This window comes from Vipera ursinii, assembly GCF_947247035.1.
Source record: "Vipera ursinii genome assembly, chromosome: 3".
NCBI classification, from domain to species: Eukaryota; Metazoa; Chordata; class Lepidosauria; order Squamata; family Viperidae; genus Vipera; species Vipera ursinii.
The window spans coordinates 172,010,398-172,029,820 of record NC_139516.1 but is presented as its reverse complement, the minus strand read 5'-3'; the positions used below and the strand labels follow the sequence as shown (position 1 = coordinate 172,029,820).

Below are 19,423 nucleotides of genomic sequence, written 5' to 3'. Positions count from 1 at the left end.
GAAATCTGAAAGGATAAGGAAAGGTATATCTACAAGCATATCAATAAAGGGAAGAATATAACAAGAAAAGGAAAGAGAGGTCCTTTAAGAAAGCCCAAGAAATCATTTAAAAAGTTACAGATAAGGTAGAAATGTTGAGGAGTAATCATGAAAAAGATCTGATAAACATAAATGAAAAGAAGAGGCCTGCCAGTGGTGAGAGATATTCTTCTTCCTAGATTTTCAAAATTATAAAAAAAAATTTTAATCAGTATAAAAGTTCCTCGAATAAAAGAGTTGATTAACATACGGATTAGTAATTGTAGCTCAAATATAGGTAGATTAAATTCTGGATAACTTTGAAAATACATGTTAATTTTGCTGCTTACCTGATTATACCCATTATCTGATAAAGATGTTTAGTCTTTCTTATAAATTCCTAGAATATCTTAAAGTCATGCAGATATTGACAGTAAATAAATTTAATTTGCCACCTACATTTCAAGCACAGAGGTATGCTTTCATCTCATGTCCTATGTCCAGTTGCCTCTGTCTAATGGCTAAGAAATTTTATTGTCTATAAAACAGGAAGGCATTTCTAATTTCCTTCTGACAAATCATTTTATTAGAGCTGCTTTTTATGTTCACAACTGGCCTCCTTTTTGACTTTTTTGACCACACCTTGCAAACAGCCCTGGAGGCCTTCATGAAAATGAACAGTTATAATCTGGAAATGGCTTCACAATTTAATCTTAAGCAACTGCCACTTCCTTCAGAGCCTGAATGAACTCCAATTTTTCATTCACCATGAAATAACAACTGCTTTGAGGCATACTTAGATGTTCAGTGATGACTACAAGTAGCCCTTGACTTACAACAGTTCATTTAGTGACCGTTTAAAGTTACAACATCACTGAAAAAAGTGAGTTATGACCATTTTTCAAAATTACGACCATTGCAGCATCCTCATGGTCACATGATCAAAAATCAGATGTTTGGCAGCTGAACTCATATTTATGATGATTGCAGTGTGATCCCCTTTTTCAACCTTTTTACAGTACAAGCAAAGTCAATGGGGAAACCAGTTTCACTTGACAACCATGTTACTAATTTACCAATTGCAGGGATTCATCTAACAACTGTGGCAAGAAAAGTTATACAATGGGGCAAAACTCACTTAACAAATGTTTCACTTAGCAACAGAAATTTTGGGCTCAATTGTAAGTTGAGGATTACCTGTATTAACTCAAAAAATATGAATTAAGCAAACATTTTTGACTTATTCAAATAGTCATATGCACATTTTCATAACAGTGATGACAACAAACAGGAAGTAATTCATAATAAATCAGAAAAAAATATTTCAATATAACGCACAGTCACTCATGCGCTCGTGACCTCCCGTTTAGACTACTGCAACGCTCTCTACATGGGGCTGCCCTTGAGGACCACTCGGAGGCTTCAGCTGGTGCAGAATGCAGCCGCGCGAGTTGTGATGGGGGTTTCCCAATACTCCCATGTAACACCTCTACTCTGCGAGCTGCATTGGCTTCCGGTTGACCTCCGGGTGAGATTCAAGGTGCTGGTGATGACCTATAAAGCCCTAAATGGCTTGGGTCCGGGATATCTGAGGGAACACCTGCTGCCAGCATCAAGTTCCCTTCGTCCAGTGCGCTCCCATAGGGAGGGTCTTCTCAGGGTGCCACCGGTAAGAGATTGCCGGCGGGTAACACCCAGGGATAGGGCCTTCTCAGTGGGGGCGCCTGCCCTTTGGAACCAGCTGCCAGTGGAGCTGAGGACTGCCCCCGACCTCCGGTCATTCCGCCGGGGCCTGAAGACCTGGCTCTTCGAGCTCTGGCCCAGGCTGAGGATTAATCTTATTTTAACTGGGGTTTTATTTATGCAGGGACAAATATAATTTTTTTAAAATTTGTTTTTAACTTTTGTATCTTGGTTTTTTAATCACCCTGTAAACTGCCCTGAGTCCTTTGGGAAAGGGCGGTATATAAATGTAATAAAAATAATTAAAAAATAATGAAATTTATTTTACTGCACTTTGCATGATGCTGCTCATCCCAAAGGAACAGCGTGTTGTTTGTGCAGAAATGAATTTCAGAAGAAGAAAAAACAAAGAAAGAAAAGCTATTCATCAAGAGGCAAAAAAACTGTTAGTAATACTTTGCAAGGCTAATCCTGTTAAGTAGGAGCAGAGGACAGAGAGAATGCACTGCAACCAAGATGGAAATGATGCAGTCAAACTCTTAACAGCAAGGGAGGGAGGGAAGGAAGGATTTCATATACTATTGCTACACTTCTGTACTAAATGGGGATTGTTATGAAGTCCACCGAGCCCAGATAGTGACTATTAATAACTTTTAATAATAAAAGTTGGCAAAAGTGAAAGTGAAATTAATTCCATGCTGAATCAGGAACTGTGTCTACGCTTATGCCTTTTAGCTTCTTTCCTGTGAGATGCTTACTATACCCAAGAGAACCAACTATATTAGGGCCTTATTGTTATATTAAGAGGTGTCTAGATTTTGATAACTCTATGGCTCTTTACTTATTACTTCTTTACTGATATTTATTTAAGATACTTTCTACTTTTTACTTATACTGGCATAAGATACTTTCCGCCCTAGTTGCTTGAAGACGAGGGAGGGGTTATAACCTGAAGGTTTTATGAAAAACGAAACGGGCTTATTAAACCCTGTACCAAATTGTTTATAAAGAGTGGATCGAATAAAAGGGGAGTGAGAAATTAAGTGGGAAGATTTCTTTTAAAAAATTCTCTGCAGAAGACAGGAAGAGAAATCACCTTACTTTGAAGGAAGAGTCTAAAAGGAGAAATATTTTCCTTTAATTAAAAAAAATGATGGATTTGCTCACTTATATTAGTGATGGAGACAAAGGTTCTCCTCATTCTTGCAGATGTTTCTGAAAATGATTACATGGTAAATAAGCATGGAATTGCTATTGTTGCCTTTTAAATAAGCTCCCACACTGGCCATCTTCTATAAAAGAAAAAAATCCTCTCATCTTCTCATCCAATTTGTAAACACCTTCTTTGAGGCCATCAAAAAATCATGTCTTTTTTTGTGAAGAGCAAAGTGTTTCCTCAGGACAGGCAGGATTGAGATCAGTACTAGCTTAAAAAGAATTGAAAGCATCTCTTCTTTGTTCTTGTAGAATAGATTTTCTGTACAGCTGAATAAATAGGACAATATGAGAAAAGCATTGAGAGAAACTATTCCCCGATTTGTTACAGGGTTTTTTCTTTTGGATTTGCTTTTCCCTGCATTTTATTTTTAATCATTTTAGTCATGTAGCTTAGGAATTAAAATGAGGAAAATCTGAATCATGTATCTAAATAACTTTTTAATAAGCGTTTTTTTGAAAGGAAACCCTATTTTGGCAGGGAATTTGTTATCTGAATTCTTTAAAATTAACTGAGAAAATATCTGTTCAGAAACGATTCAAGTCTGCACCAGAACAACACTGATTCTCAAGCTGAGCAAGGTTAAGACATTGAGTAACAGGTGAGTAGAAATGCATTATTTCACAGCCAGAGTGGATCAGCCTAATAGTTTTTAAATGTAATGGAAAATTTACCAGCCATATTTGAAGAAACTCTTGATGTTGCATATAGCAGAGTCAAGAAAAATGAACACAGTACTTAATCTGCAGGTACTTTGCCAAAATGCATACAGTGATGTGTCATCATTTCTATATGGTGCATATATGCATATATTTGAATAAATAATTGTATGTCAGCACTGCTTCTCCCTTAAATACAGTTTGGGAAAGATCTATCCAACTCTTTCCACATTCATATATGAGTCTATAGGATAGAAATATCATCTTTATTGGATTCTATGCTATTAGGTATGAATATGATGAAGGCAGAATATAGAAGTCATGCTGTGTAGCAAATTTTATTTGCATGACATAAAATAAGTAAAAGGAACTTTTGACCTCCAGGTGTTACTTCAGCCAGAATGTAAGCAACATATGGAGAATTAAAGGTTGACATGCTTGATATAAACACTTACAATTAGCATGTTGCATTTTATAGGGAAAGTCAACATGGAATTGTTCCATGCTTACCAAAGACTCCCAGTTTAGGTTTCAAACTACTAAACAAATAAATGGGAACTACATTTATCAGCCTGATTTTAATGTGCATTGAAACGAATGAAATGTACTCAAGCGGATTAGACCTCTCATTTGCAAAACAGCAGCAAACAATTTTCTGATACCCAGAGCCTTTACATATTTTTCTAATCTATACTTGTTCTGTTGCTGAGAAAGAATGCTGTACAACACACTTTATTAAAAACAAAAATAAAAGTGAAATTGCTATAGGCATTCCACTTCCTCAGTGAATTATACTGAGTAAGCACTATTGTCAATATTATGTTTATATGGTTAGGGGGGAAAAATTGCAGTTCAACCATTATTTAGTTTCATAAGCTGGATCTTATTTAAAGTACAACATTTAAAGACGCATGGTTTATAAACCTAGAATTTCAAAAATAGTAATTAAAAAATAATAATTACAATCTCAAATGATATTATTGCTTGTTTTAAGCATATTTCTATTTCATAAAGCTACATTTACCTCCACCGAAAAACACTGTTTGAGAGACATAACAAATAGTTTACACAAGCTATATCCACATGATAAATTCTACGGGGAAGAAGCAGAATAACAAATAGAGATCCTCTTAAAAGCATCATAAAACTGCCAAAAGACATTATCAAGCAGCTACAGCTTAATTGTAGAAACCTAAAGCAAAAATTTTAAATGCATCCAGTATTAAACAATAACGGCAACAAGAGAATTGCAAGAAATAACACAAACTGCTATGCTTGGTAATTTTTTTTTGTCCCTGCAGCACTTATGCGGGATTCTGTACCCTGCTCTGTGCAGTAGCACTGCTTTCTGTTCTTTGCTATAGAAAGACAGGCAACATTACATCACTATGCAATGCAACTGTGATTTTCTGAGAAAGATAAAGGCTGAGCTCTTCTCCTGGGGACTACGTGGACGCCTCTTTTCAAAAAAAAAATTAGTAATAATATGGCAATCATTTGTCATTCTCTTCCCCCTCCCCTTGAAGTCTAGCCTATGAACATGCATACCGTCTTTGGTGGTGAATATTAGTCACTTTATTCATTTCCCCAAATGGAAAGTGACTGACCTTGTCAATGCCATTAAAATAAAGTTGAAATACTATGTATGGTTCATATCCATTCACATTGCTAAAGAGAAGAGTGCAAATTGATGCTGCTTTTGCTCCCAGTGCTGAGGTATTTTCAGATTTTCTTTTCTGCCCGAGTTCCTAGAAGTCATTGGTGATACAAAACCATTCTAGCTGCAGCACCAACATGTTTATTGTAGCACACGTTTTATGAGCCATAGATCACTTCCTTAGTTGAATACAATAATTTAATGTTAATTATCTTTTGAAATTATAGGGTTGTTTTTCTTCAGTAAAGCCATATTGTAAAAAGAAACAGTGCAGAAGTCATGAACAGCACAGCCAAATAATTGGATCTTAACTTCTTAAATACAATTAAAACATGATTTTTATACATGGTTTAAGCATTGTAATATTAGTTCTTTTTGCCTTGTACTACACACTGAACTTCAGTAAAAACCATCTCCAGCATTGTTTTAACTGTAGCAAACAATCCATTATTACAGAGATTAGTCAAAGCCACAGGAACCTTGGGGGGAAGTGATCATGCAATATTGGAATTCAACATTATGGAAGTAAAAGCAATAGAATACAGCCAAACTAGAGTCTTGGATTTTAAAAGAGCTAATTTCAATAAACTTAGAGAGACCTTGGGAAGAATTACATGGATGAGAATCCTAAAGGGGAAAAGAACTCAAGAAGCTTGGGAAATTTTGAAAAATGAGATAATAAAGGCCCAGTCCAGCACAATACCAACAAAGAAGAAAAATAACAGCTTTCAAAGGAAACCAGCATGGCTGCATAAAGAACTCTCTGATAAACTGAAAGATAAAAGGGACAAGTATAGGAAGTGGAAAGAGGGGCACATAACTAAGGCAGAATATCAGCAAACAGCCCGTGCCTGCAAAGATGAAGTGAGGGAAGCTAAGGCTCAAAACGAACTAAGGCTTAAAATCAAAGTCAAAAATAATAAAAAAGCTTCTTTCAACATATAAGAAACAAGAAAAAAGTTAAGGAAATGATTGGTCCATAAGTGGGGGAAAGTGGCAAGAAGGTGACAAGCAACAGGGAGAAAGCAGAACTATTTAACTCTTTTTTGCATCTGTCTTTACACAAAGGGAAAAAACAGTCCAACCTACCAAAACCAGTGCCATAAAAAACAGAATAGAAACACAAGTTAAGATAGGCAAGAAAATGGTAAGTGAGCACCTGTCCAGCCTAGACAAGTTCAAATTACCAGGACCAGATGGATTATTTATTTTTTATTTTACCCCAAGGTTCTCAAGGAACTGGCAGATGTGATCTCAGAACCACTGAACTATATTTTTCAAAGATCCTGGAGCACTGGGGAACTACCAGAGGACTGGAAGAAAGCTGATATAGTTCCCATCTTCAAAAAAGGGAAAAAAACAGATCCAGGAAACTACAGACCTATCAGCCTGACCTCAATACTGGAAAAGATAATCAAACAACAAATCAGCGAACACCTTGATACGAACAAAGTTATCACTAAAAGCCAACATGGGTTTGTCAAAAACAGATCGTGCCAGACAAACCTTATTGCATTCTTTGACCAAGTGACAAAACTAGTGGACCTGAGGAACGCTGTAGATTTAATTTACTTGGATTTCAGTAAGGCATTTGATAAAGTAGGTCACAACCTACTACTTGATAAGATAGAAAAATGTGGGTTAGACAGCATCACCACCAGATGGATTCGTAGCTGGCTGACAGGCCATACTCAGCGTGTGGTCCTCAATGGAACTGCATCTACATGGAAGGAAGTGTGTAGTGGGGTGCCCCAGGGCTCTGTTCTGGGCCCAGTGCTCTTCAACATCTTCATCAACGATTTGGATGAGGGGATAGATGGGCAACTCATCAAATTTGCAGATGACACCAAGCTGGCAGGAATAGCCAATACTCCAGAAGATAGGATTAAGATACAGGAGTATCTGGACAGACTCAAACACTGGGCACTATCTAATTCAATTGTGAAAAAAGTAAGGTTCTGCATTTAGGCAGGAAAAATCAAATGCACAGGTATAGCATAGGTCACGGGTCGGCAACTTCGAACGGGCAGTGGTGCACGCGCACCTCTCCAAATGGAGAGTGGCACCGCCCATTTGGAGAGGTGCGTGCGCACCTCCCCGAATGGGCGGAGGTGCACGCGCACCTCCCCAAACCTTTGGAGAGGTGCGTGCATACCTCCGCGCGAAGGGGCAGCGGCGCCACTCTTTGAGGAAGCTGCTGCAGACGGGCCGCGGCAGCTTCCTCAAAGAGCGGCGCCCCTGCCCATTCCGCGACGTGCGCGCGCACCTCTCCGAACGACCGGAGGTGCGCGCGCACCTCCCCAAAACTTTGGAGAGGTGCGCGCGTACCTCCGTGCGAACGGGCAGCGGTGCCGCTCTTTGAGGAAGCTGCCGCGGCCCGTCTGCGAAGCTGCCACTTTCGGCAGCTTCGCAGACGGGCCGCGGCAGCTTCCTCAAAGAGCGGCGCCCCTGCCCATTCCGAGAAGTGCGCACGCACCTCTCCGAACGACCGGAGGTGCGCACACACCTCCCCAAACCTTTGGAGAGGTGCATGCGTACCTCCGCTTTCGGCAGCTTTGCAGACGGGCCGCAGCAGCTTCCTCAAAGAGCGGCACCACCGACCCTTCGCGCGGAGGTACGCGCGCACCTCTCCAAAGGTTTGTGGAGGTGTGCGCGCACCTCCGGTCGTTCGGAGAGGTGCGCGCGCACCTCTCGGAATGGGCAGGGGCGCCGCTCTTTGAGGAAGCTGCCGTGGCCCGTCTGCAAAGCTGCCGAAAGCGGCAGCTTTGCAGATGGGCCGTGGCCGTCGGGCAACCGGGAACCGGTTCCATCTCACTTTTTAAAAAATGGCAGCCGCGTGCATCCGCGCATGCGCAAAAAACCATTTTGCGCATGCGCAAAATGTTTTTTGCACATGCGCGTGCCTGGACACACGCACGCGGCTCCCACTTTTTTTAATTTGTGATGGAACCGGTTCCCAGTGGCTCTTTTCCTTTTTTAGGTTGCCGACCCCTGGTATAGGTGGTACCTTGCTCGATAGTAGTAACTGTGAGAGGGATCTTGGAGTCCTAGTAGACAATCACTTAAATATGAGCCAGCAGTGTGCTGCAGCTGCCAAAATAGCCAACACAGTGCTAGGCTGCATTAACAGAAGGATAGAATCAAGATCAAGTGAAGTACTAATACCACTTTACAATGCCTTGGTAAGGCCACACATGGAATACTGCATCCAGTTTTGGTCACCATGATGTAAAAAAGATGTCAAGACTCTAGAAAGAGTACAGAGAAGAGCAACAAAGATGATTGGGGGACTGGAGGCTAAAACATATAGGGAACGGTTGCTGGAATTGGGTATGTGTAGTTTAATGAAGAGAAGGGTGAGGGGTGACATGATAGCAGTGTTCCAATATCTCAGGGGCCGCCACAAAGAAGAGGGAGCCAAGCTATTCTCCAAAGCACCTGAAAGCAGGACAAGAAGCAATGGATGGAAACTAGTCAAGGAGAGAAGCAACCTAGAACTAAGGAGAAACTTCCTGACAGTTAGAACAATTAACCAGTGGAACAACCTGCCTCCAGAAGTGGTGAATGCTCCAACACTAAGTTTTTAAGAAGAGACTGGACAGCCATTTGTCTGAAATGGTATAGGGTTTCCTGCCTTAGCAGGGGGTTGGACTAGATGACCTCCAAGGTCCCTTCCAACTTATTATTATTATTATTATTATTAGTAGTAGCACATTAGTATGCAGTGTAATTCCATATGTACAAGAAGATAATGATTTAACATCGCATTTTCTGACTTTTGGAGGCATGCTGCCTAATTATTTGAGAAGTTACTTGAGATAAATTGTCAGTTAATCCAGTTGTTTAAATTGAAAACTCAATTAAATTGACTTATATATGTATTAAAATGATGTTTATTCTATTTATTGCAAATTCCTCTATGTTGCTTCATAGAACTCAAAGAACTTGCAACATAATATGGAATATATTGAGTAAATCAAAATTCATCAAACAGCATTAATTACAATAAATAGTAACATCTTTGCCACCACCACCACTATCAGTGATCCTTATAACATGAGTCTCTCTCTCTCTCTCTCTCTCTCTCTCTCTCTCTCTCTCTCTCTCTCTCTCTCTCTCTCTCTCTCTCTCTCTCTCTCTCTCTCTCTCTTCCAACAAAGTTGGAAGGGACCTTGGAGGTCATCTAGTCCAACCCCCTGCTCAGGCAGGAAACCTTATACCATTTCAGGCAAATGGCTGTCCAGTCTCTTCTTAAAAACCTCCAGTGTTGGAGCATTCACCACCTCTGGAGGCAGGTTGTTCCACTGGTTAATTGTTCTCCTTAGTTCTAGGTTGCTTCTCTCCTTGACTAGTTTCCATCCATTGCTTCTTGTCCTGCTTTCAGATGCTTTGGAGAATAGCTTGACTCCCTCTTATTTGTGGCAGCCCCTGAGATATTGGAACACTGCTATCATGTCACCCCTCACCCTTCTCTTCATTAAACTACACATACCCAATTCCAGCAACTGTTCCCTATATGTTTTAGCCTCCAGCCCCCTAATCATCTTTGTTTCTCTTCTCTGTACCCTTTCTAGAGTCTCGACATCTTTTTTACATTGTGGTGACCAGAATAGGTACCCACAATCATTTGTCGCAAGCTGTCTTCACAACATGGGGAGAAACAAGGCCAATCACATGGCACACCCTGCCATACATCAAAAACATTTCAGAAGTTGTAGAATGCAGCTTCTGAGATCTGCAAGTGGGCGTTGCACACCACCCACAGGCTACCATACAAGGACAAATTATGCATTGTAAAGATCGCTTGGAGGCAGGAGATACTTCCCATGCAGTCTACCAAATCTGCATGGACTTCCCCTGTGACTATGTAGGACAGACGGGGAGGAAGCTAACCACCAGATTCCAAAAACACAAGCGAGTGGTCAGATGAGGAGACCCGGACTCATTGGTAGCCTCACATTGCAATGAACAAGAACACACATTTAATTTTGCAGCTACTAAGATTTTTGGACGAGCAGGCACAAAAACAGCCAGGGAAGTGATTGAAGACTGGGAAACAGGTCCCACATCAACCAACAGGATTGCTGATTTACCACCAGCCTATCAAGTACTTAGAAGGTGAGGGCAGGGCAATAGAAGCAAATGACAGCTAATGATTTAAAAGCCAGCCATCAATAAACCACATGCAACAGGGACTATAAATACCATACACAGAACAGCACACACTCTGCTAGAGGGAAGTTCCCTGAGGATGGGCTCCAGCACGAAAGCTTGGAAGACCAAACCTCTGGCTGACAAAACTGACCCAAATTGTATCCTGCATTTAAACTTTTATTTATTGTGACAACCCAGTTATTATATAAGTTTAATATTGTAGGAGATGCATTGACTATTTATTTCCAGGCACAATTCAAGGCATTTTGTCATCACCTTTAAGGCTACAAAATGGTAGAATCTGTTCACCCAAAGCATATCTTTGGAGAGTTATTTGTTTACTTGTTTCAATCAATATATATGATGATATATATATATTTAACAGTAATTCTGGGTAGATACATAGAATGAAAACTCACTAAAAATAACCAATAACAAGAGTAATAAATATATAGTGTCAACAAAGGCCAACTATCACTACAAATAAATATTCATCTCACCAATCCCATTAACTTGCCAATTACCACGCTGGGGAGAACATGGGCACAGGGATGTTTTTAAGGATCTATGAAATATTATCTGAATTTCAGGGCAAATGGTGTTCCAGAGGACAAGGTCTGCTTTCTATGTCCCACCAGATAATATTCTCTGATAGAAACAACTGAGGTCATGGCCCTGCTGTTGGACGTAAGTAGAAACAAGAGAGAGAGAGAGGGGGGGGGGGAGGGAGGGAGGGAGGGAGGGAGGGAGGGAGGGAGGAGGGAAGAGAGAGAGAGAGATGTGGTGGTGGTGGTGGCAAAGATGTTACTATTTATTGTATTTAATGCTGTTTGATGAATTTTGATTTACTCAATATATTCCATATTATGTTGCAAGTTCTTTGAGTTCTATGAAGCAACATAGAGGAATTTGCAATAAATAGAATAAACATCATTTTTAATACATATGTAAGTCAATTTAATTGAGTTTTCAATTTAAACAACTGGATTAACTGACAATTTATCTCAAGTAACTTCTCAAATAATTAGGCAGCATGCCTCCAAAAGTCAGAAAATGCGATGTTAAATCATTATCTTCTTGTACATATGGAGTTACACTGCATACTAATGTGCTACTAATCTCTGTAATAATGGATTGTTTGCTACAGTTAAAACAATGCTGGAGATGGTTTTTACTGAAGTTCAGCGTGTAGTACAAGTCAAAAAGAACTAATATTACAATGCTTAAACCATGTATAAAAATCATGTTTTAATTGTATTTAAGAAGTTAAGATCCAATTATTTGGCTGTGCTGTTCATGACTTCTGCACTGTTTCTTTTTACAATATGGCTTTACTGAAGAAAAACAACCCTATAATTTCAAAAGATAATTAACATTAAATTATTGTATTCAAGTAAGGAAGTGATCTATGGCTCATAAAACTTGTGCTATAATAAACATGTTGTGTTTTTTCCCTTCTTGCCTGCAAGGTGACCTTTCCTAAACTGAGGCTTTGACTACAAATCAGGAGAACTGTAGTCTGGTTTTACAGAAGAGCAAGAACTAATTGGAAACTAATGCTTAAAGCTGGCAAAGGTACAGCACCGATTAATACACATTGTCAATAATGTATTATTTCTCAGGAAAATTTTCATGGGGCATTGGACACTATGTACAGATCTATCAGGGCAAAGAAAAAGCATTTACTAGATTTGTGTACACAAAATTGCCTACAGCTTCACTTCACTGCCACAGCGTTTTAGAGATATTTAATGCAAATCTTGTTCAAAAGAAATAACCAGAAGACACGTTTATCAATTTTTATTAATACAAAATTTCATAAAAAAACAAGTTATTTACATTAACACATGACTTGGCTGATATTATAAACAGGCTTCTATGTACAAAAAAGATAATACCCACAGGAAGCAGACTTTTAAGGATAGGCTTATTGGGTGTTTTTTTTTAATTGTGCTATATTTATCTTTTTCCACTAGAGGGGTCTCTGTGTGTGTGTGTGTGTGTGTGTGTGTGTGTGTGTGTGTGTGTGTTTTAAAGCATTATGCATCCAGGTATGCAGTCGGCAATAATGCATCCAGGTAAGTTACAATTTGACAAAGCATGCATGTTAAAACTTGAAGTTACTATTCATACTACAGAACCTTGTGTAAAATTAATCAGAAAAATAAAAGGATGACAAAGGAACATTAGAAACTTTATCAGTATATTAAAAATTCAATTTAGAATATTCAGCACTCACAGATTTCCTCATGTGATACAAATATATATTCCTTAGTGTAAGTAAATAAAACGTACAACTCTTGCAAAGCAGAATGCTGTACTATTATTTTTTCTGTGCTTTAAAACAGAATGATAATATATCAAAAATAAAACAAAAATCAATCCAGAGTTCTTAAATTATCTCTAATTTGAAGAGATATCAATATTACACTATTTGATGTCAAAGGAGTAATATACAATAGTAACACAACTATGGAAGAAAGCTGCAAGGAAAATAGTAGAATTAGAAACCAGAGAAGGAGTCTAATACTATGTTCCATTTTTGTTTTTTAACTGAATCATCCATAAATAATGCCTTAACCAGTTTTCCTCTAGCTGTTGATAAATAAGAGAAACTTGTATTTGGCATTTAAGTAAATTATTCATGAAGTAGAAGGTTACCATAGTTAACATTCCAAACTTAAATCCTGTGGAAAGCGGTGGTCTGTTTTGCGGGGGGGGGAGGCATCACTGTATAAAAGGCATGATAACCTTAAAACATTTTTACCCAAGCAATCTACAGCTTTTCAATTTAATGAAGGATATCCCAAACAATCAGATACGCCATATCCCACTAGACTTTGCATTTGCATTTTATTTTGTCAAACACAAAAATTATTATAAAATATAGAACACCTGTTCATTATCAAGAATTCTTGCAGCAGACACTGAAAAGATGGTTGCTTGATGAATAAGCTCTGATTAAATTCTTGATAATTTGTGTTTCTTCTACAACTGAATTCTCAAGCAGTTCATTTTCTTCACAGAAGTGAATTCATTTCAAGAGATGACTGTCTATAATGTCCCGGCAGGAACTTTCAACTTGATATCCCAATCAGCTGTTAGTACTATCAAGAGAGAAATTATGATTTATGACCAAGATTAGTGTCATGAATTACTGCCAAGCTTTCAGGAGAAACTAATGCAGCTGTTTTAGGAGACATGGCAAAAGGAATAATAATAGACAAAGTCTACCTTTGTCCAGAATAAGCAGATTTAAGCTCTATTTTAAGCTCTATTCTGGGTTGAGCACATCTATATAAACTACAGTTACAATTAGCATCAGAATGAACCTCAAGTAGCACATTAGCTTGAGACTAAATTCTAAAGAACATTAATTCAAATAAATTGTGCACTCCAGGAGAAAAACAGTTCTTACCTGCTGGCTGATAAGGTTTTTCTGCCTACATTTGGAGGTGTTGGCTCACAATGAAAAAAGCTTTTTATCCACCAGCATTTTTCAAATATTTCAGGTAGACCTATAAATGGATGATGCAAAATATATATTGTATAATAAAGCTTTCAAAGCAAAAATAAAATGATTACTTTTAATGAAGTAGCAATATTAGAGAAAGATCAAGCTTAAATTTCACTGAAAACATATAGAGATTAAGTGGATAAAAGACAGTGGAATATTTTTTTATACTTTTTTTGGACTAAAAACTTTGATAAAGATACAATACCGTGGTGATTTTTTTCCTGGTCTGAGAATGGCATGGGATCAGAACAGCAAGACGAACTGCTTGAAGAAACACTGGACTCAGAATTCAATCGTGCTATATGTGAAAATAGAAATATTACATTCTATTTCAGAAAGTGGGGAGCATTTTGTATTTATTATTAAAAAGTAAAGTAGTATTTAACTAGTTTTTCTTGAAGTCCAACATTTTATGTATTTTTGTACAAAACCTGAAGTACCTTTGATAATACAGATGATCGGATAACATGTATACTATGCCCATTTTATAAATCAGATTGTAATCCTATCTGAAGAGTGTAGCAGTTTTATGTATGGAAGGCTAGATCATATGATTGTCAACTAAGAATGAAAGGAGAACAGTGCTTTCACATTTTTTAAATAAATAGAATGCAAACCTGATATTTGTTTTGTTCAGTTTTGCATAACTCAAGAAATAAAGGCCAGGTGACCTAACCAACATCAGGATGGACAGACTGTTTGTCAATAACACACTCACTAGCTGGAGTTAGCACTATAATTGTTCGTATTCCTTTCTCATGTTTGCATATTGGCCTTCGTGGCCAACAGGGAGCTGCTGGCTTATTTTTATTCATGAACATATAACATTAGTATCGTATCAATTAATAGTGCTCTAAGTCACCGACTTTCATTAGGTTCAAGTGCACAAATTTTTCATAGTCTGTGATAAGACTAGATCACATCCAAAGATTGTACATCAAAGACATGAGAGGGATTGCAATCAGTAGAAAATTAAATTATTCACAAATTGAATCAAGGAGGAGACTGAAGAAACTCCTGGTTGTTGCTAGGCTAGCTAAGAAAGTGAAGCATCAAATTCTGTTGCAATGTAAACACTATACAGACCTCTCTGTTTTATACAGAAGCAAATCAGTTTTAAGATCATGTCAATCTTCGGAACAGAAAACATCTAAAATACTTACTTCTGTAGTACTGGTTCTTGGCTAAAAGGCAGCCAGCTGAAGGTACAGTTGCCATTGTTATAGTGTTGCAGAGTAACAAACTGCCAAGGCACCCTTCAGGATGAAATAAAATGAAAAAGCTCTATATTACTTTTCCACAGCCTATGGATAGATTATATTACCTTATTTGCATTAACAATACTAACTGTACCTCTGAAAGGCTGAGTTCTGTAGAGGGAATATATTTAACATGCCACATATGTGAAATTATTTATTTGATTTATACCTTGGCTTTTTCATGCCCAAAGCCTTAAGTTATTCTTGTTATATAAAAATAAACCCGTCCAATTTTTTTCTACTTCTATAAAAATGTAAGATGGGGACAGCAACTTGATACCCTCCTGCTATTTTTGACTGCAATTCCCACAATCCCTTACCACTGATCCTGCTAGCTGTCCTCCTCAATTTGTCTTTGAAGCAAATAAACACACTTGTAATTGGAAGAATTCTTTGAAAGTTTCATGAATGGTTTACAGCAGTTTTCCTCAACCTGCTTGGGAATTTTTGGGAATTAAAAGTCCATGCATCTTCAAGTTGCCAAAGTTGAGAAACACTGATTCAGAAGATTCGTCTGTCTCAGTTCTTCTGTCTCTTCTGACTGAGTCTACTAGGTTTCATCTCTTTTTCCAGTATCTGAAGATGCTCCTAAGTGTGGGCTGAGACTATACTTCCAGAATACAAGGTATGCTCCATGTGCTGCTAACAGATTACCTGTTTGAACAAGCAGTAGTTTCTTGGCTGAGGGACCATTCTGTGTATAGACACTCACATAGTCACAGTCAGGATATGTGCTTAAAATTCCTCAAAAGCCTTAAGAAACTAAAGGCCAAGCGGCTTTTATAACTTCTTTTTCTAACTTACTGTACAGTACTAAGGAGCCATGTCTCTATTTAACTAGTCCCAACACGCAACGCGCGTCCAGTCTCCGTGAAATCTCTGCAGAAGAACTTTCTAGCCTCCCCACTGCTTTTAAACGAAAAAAGTAACGTATGAAGTCGCTTGCTTAAGTCACTTCGAAAGAAAACTTCAGGAAAGAATTTGTCTAATCGAAAGTGTGGATTTGCATTCCTAGCATCCCAAAAAAACATAAACAGAGCTCGGATTACCTGTTACCGTCTCTCGCCGCGGTGTCCTGGGATACCTTTTCGCTTTCTTCGGGCAACCAAAGGAGGATCCTACCAAACCCGCATACGTCCCGGGAGAACAATAAAGCTCAGTCGCAAAAACGTAGCAGGAACGCACCGCGTCCGAGTTTGCCAAAGTACCGCTCACAAGTGCGCCCTTAACTTCCCACGCCTGACTCCAGGGCTGGCTTTATATAGAAGAGCGAGAGACATTGAAACTTGATCAGGCGTCTGAAAGGGGTGGGGTGAGCGAAGTCTCCTCGCCTCTGGAGGTTTTCCTTTGCTCAATAGGGTAAAGTTTGCTCCCTTTTTCCTCCGCCCGCCCTGCTGGACTGGTTGATCGTACGATGAGAAGGGCAACAACAAAAACAAACAGAGGCCACACTGTGCACACGCGCTAGGCGATTGACTCGTTGGGGAAGAGTTCGCGCCCTTGGATCGGGAAACGTTTGGCAATTTCGGGAGAACTGACGAAACGGTCTGCTTCCTGGACTGTTCCTGTGAAATGGAGAGGAGCAGGTTAATTTTGTGAATGGCCTTTATGATTTAGCCCAGCATGTCTCAATCTCAGCAACTTTAAGGTGTGTGGACTTGCTGCCTGGGGAATTCTGGGAATTGAAGTTCACACATCTTAAAGTTGCTGAGGTTGACAAACACGGGTTTAGCTATCACTTGTTTGGTTTGGTTTTCTTAAACCAGGGATAGGTAACCTGTTGCCCTCCAATGTTTGAATTTAGCAAATTTAGGCTACTCTATTATGTAATGAACTGGATTATCAATATTAATAAATGGAAATAAAGATGTCTTTGGGCTGTTATCTAATATTCAGTTGGCTTTTGTAGCCTAGGGGGAAGATTGTTGGTGGTGTAAGGCAATTCTGCAGTGCCAGCCAAGATATGTGTCTCCTCTGCTTCACCCAGCTTGAAATTAAGCCAGGAGACAGAATTGTATTTCTGTTGGCTCTTCCAGTATGGCAATAATGCTGGCTGGGCATTTGGTTTGGACTACAGTTAGAGCAAGTCTTGATTGGTGGATACCTTTCTTTTGCACCCCTCCTATCCACACTGAGATAGAATTAAGATAAGATAAGATAATCTTTATTGTTATTTTTTTTACTGTGGGCACAATGGCGCACATCAAAAATGAAATTTAGTTGCCCGCTTTCAAAGTGAGACACGTACATGACACCCCCCCAAAACATACTACATACAACATATGTGTAGACCCACACTCCTACATGCACATAACAATAAAATGTTAAATACTGCCCAACTTGAATATATAACGGAAGGAGGAAGCCTGAGAGTTCACAAGATTAATGCTGTATGGAATGAAACTATGGTTGTTAGGGTTAATGTGGAATATGCATGGTGCAAGTGACCAGGAACTTGCTTTTTTGGAAGGAAGCAAGAAATACAAACTTTGCTGAATCTTCTTCTGGCCCCAGGAAACATGGCTTTGGGGCAGGGCCCTGATGCCAGGTTGACTGCCCTCTATCAGAGGTGACATGGGAGCTCAGGGCAAACAGTTCCCCCAAACCATGAAACATGACTGGAACAAAAGCAAACACACCAAAATGTTTCTCCCAGCTTATATGGGATTATGGGAGAAGCTCCTGCATTAGTTTCCTTTTTTCCATAGGCAGCGGTGCAACACAGATCCGCACATTGCATGCCTTAGCAGGCCTCCTTTATTTCGCTTCATTTATGTTCTCTGGCTTCTGGTCAAGGGGCTGGGAGAGAGAGGTTTGTTGCCTTCAGTCTAAAGCAAGGACATTCCAGCATAGACTGGATAAGAGCCAAGTCAAGGAACAGGGCAGAGAGTCAGAATTAGCAGTCTTACACCTATCATCGTAGAAGCAGTTCCTGTCTACAGGATCAGCAAGTGCAAATAATAATGCTCATATGCAGCATGTATATTCTTAGTAGGGAATTTGGGAGTACTTTGGGTACTGTGGCATGGTGATGTCTCCTTTCACCTGATCCTTCACTGGAAGCTTAAAGGCAGGAGAAGGGCCAACTAGAGTGCTGCATAGGAAAATCACAATTGATCATGCACCTAACTAAATGAGTCCCTAGGGTCTGAGAGAAAAATAACTCTCCATCCTGGCATAAGCCATAGGGACCACCATGTCACATGGCCCAAACCCACATTCAGGCATATGCACAAGCAGTGATACTGTCAGCTCAAGGGCTTAGGTGCAGCAGGTCAACTGTGAAAAGCCATTCCACCTCCACATCCTCCTACCAACACTCCATCATCATCCAAACCATCAGAGTCACATGGTCCAAGCATCCTACTTAGGATGCAGATACTATGGAGGTCATGGCACTAGTCAGAGGACACATTGAAGTTAGCTGCCCGGCACGCTGCCATAACAGGTCAGTGGCAGCTGATGGGGATGCCATGCTAGCATATCAGTGATGATATGGAGGCAAGACTAGAAGGGACATATTGCTGATACATTTAGAGACTAGGAGCTGTATGGCACTACCCACTTATACTTTATGGGAAATGTTTTGGTCTTAGTCTAGATGTCATGGCAGTGAGGTATGAGTCAAAAATGATTTGCAGGCATGTAATCAAACAAAGTCACAGATGGTCTTTGCAAAAAGTGTCTAGATTCTGGCGACTGCCCTGGAATTCCAGGCAACATAGAATGTTGGACCTCCCTCTCTCTACAATACTAGGGTTAGGAGAAGAATGCCAAATGAGGCATCACTCTGGAAGTTGGATGGTAGCAGAATATCTCCTGATAATTATTGTGTTTGCACAGCATGGCAACTAATTGTTAATGTGGTTTTTCTTAATTACACCAATTTTCAGTGTTCCTATAAATACATAAGTCTTTAAATCAATGTTTCTCAACCTTAGCAATTTTATGATGTCTAGACCTCAGCTCCCAGAATTCCCCAGCTAGTGTTCTGGGAGTTGAAGTAAACACATCTTAAAAGTTGCTGAGGTTGAAAAATACTGCTCTAAACTAACAACACTCACAACACACTAGGGCAAAACATACTTCCTTGTCATAGTTGCTGATTCATATCAATTTACCATTGTGTATCAAAAGAAAGGATTATTTTCTTTAGGAAAAAAAAGTAATTGCAGTTGCAATTTCCAGAATTCTCAATGCACAACCCCAAAGCATTTGGATAAAATTACTTATTTGAAGACCAATGAAGGTTAACTACAG

The 19,423-nt window shown here is 39.3% G+C and overlaps 1 protein-coding gene across 1 annotated transcript; it reads right to left on the bottom strand.

Moving 5' to 3' along the window:
- Window positions 1-12,172: 12,172 nt before the first annotated feature.
- On the bottom strand, window positions 12,173-16,379 carry PPDPFL (pancreatic progenitor cell differentiation and proliferation factor like). Its single transcript, XM_083357958.1, has 5 exons — window positions 16,213-16,379; window positions 15,068-15,160; window positions 14,110-14,202; window positions 13,806-13,905; window positions 12,173-13,494 (listed from the first exon to the last, which is right to left on the bottom strand). Exons 2-5 carry the CDS (start codon window positions 15,120-15,122, stop codon window positions 13,482-13,484), a joined length of 261 nt encoding a protein of 86 aa, XP_083214084.1. The 5' UTR covers window positions 15,123-15,160; window positions 16,213-16,379; the 3' UTR covers window positions 12,173-13,481.
- Between the last annotated feature and the right edge of the window lie 3,044 nt (window positions 16,380-19,423).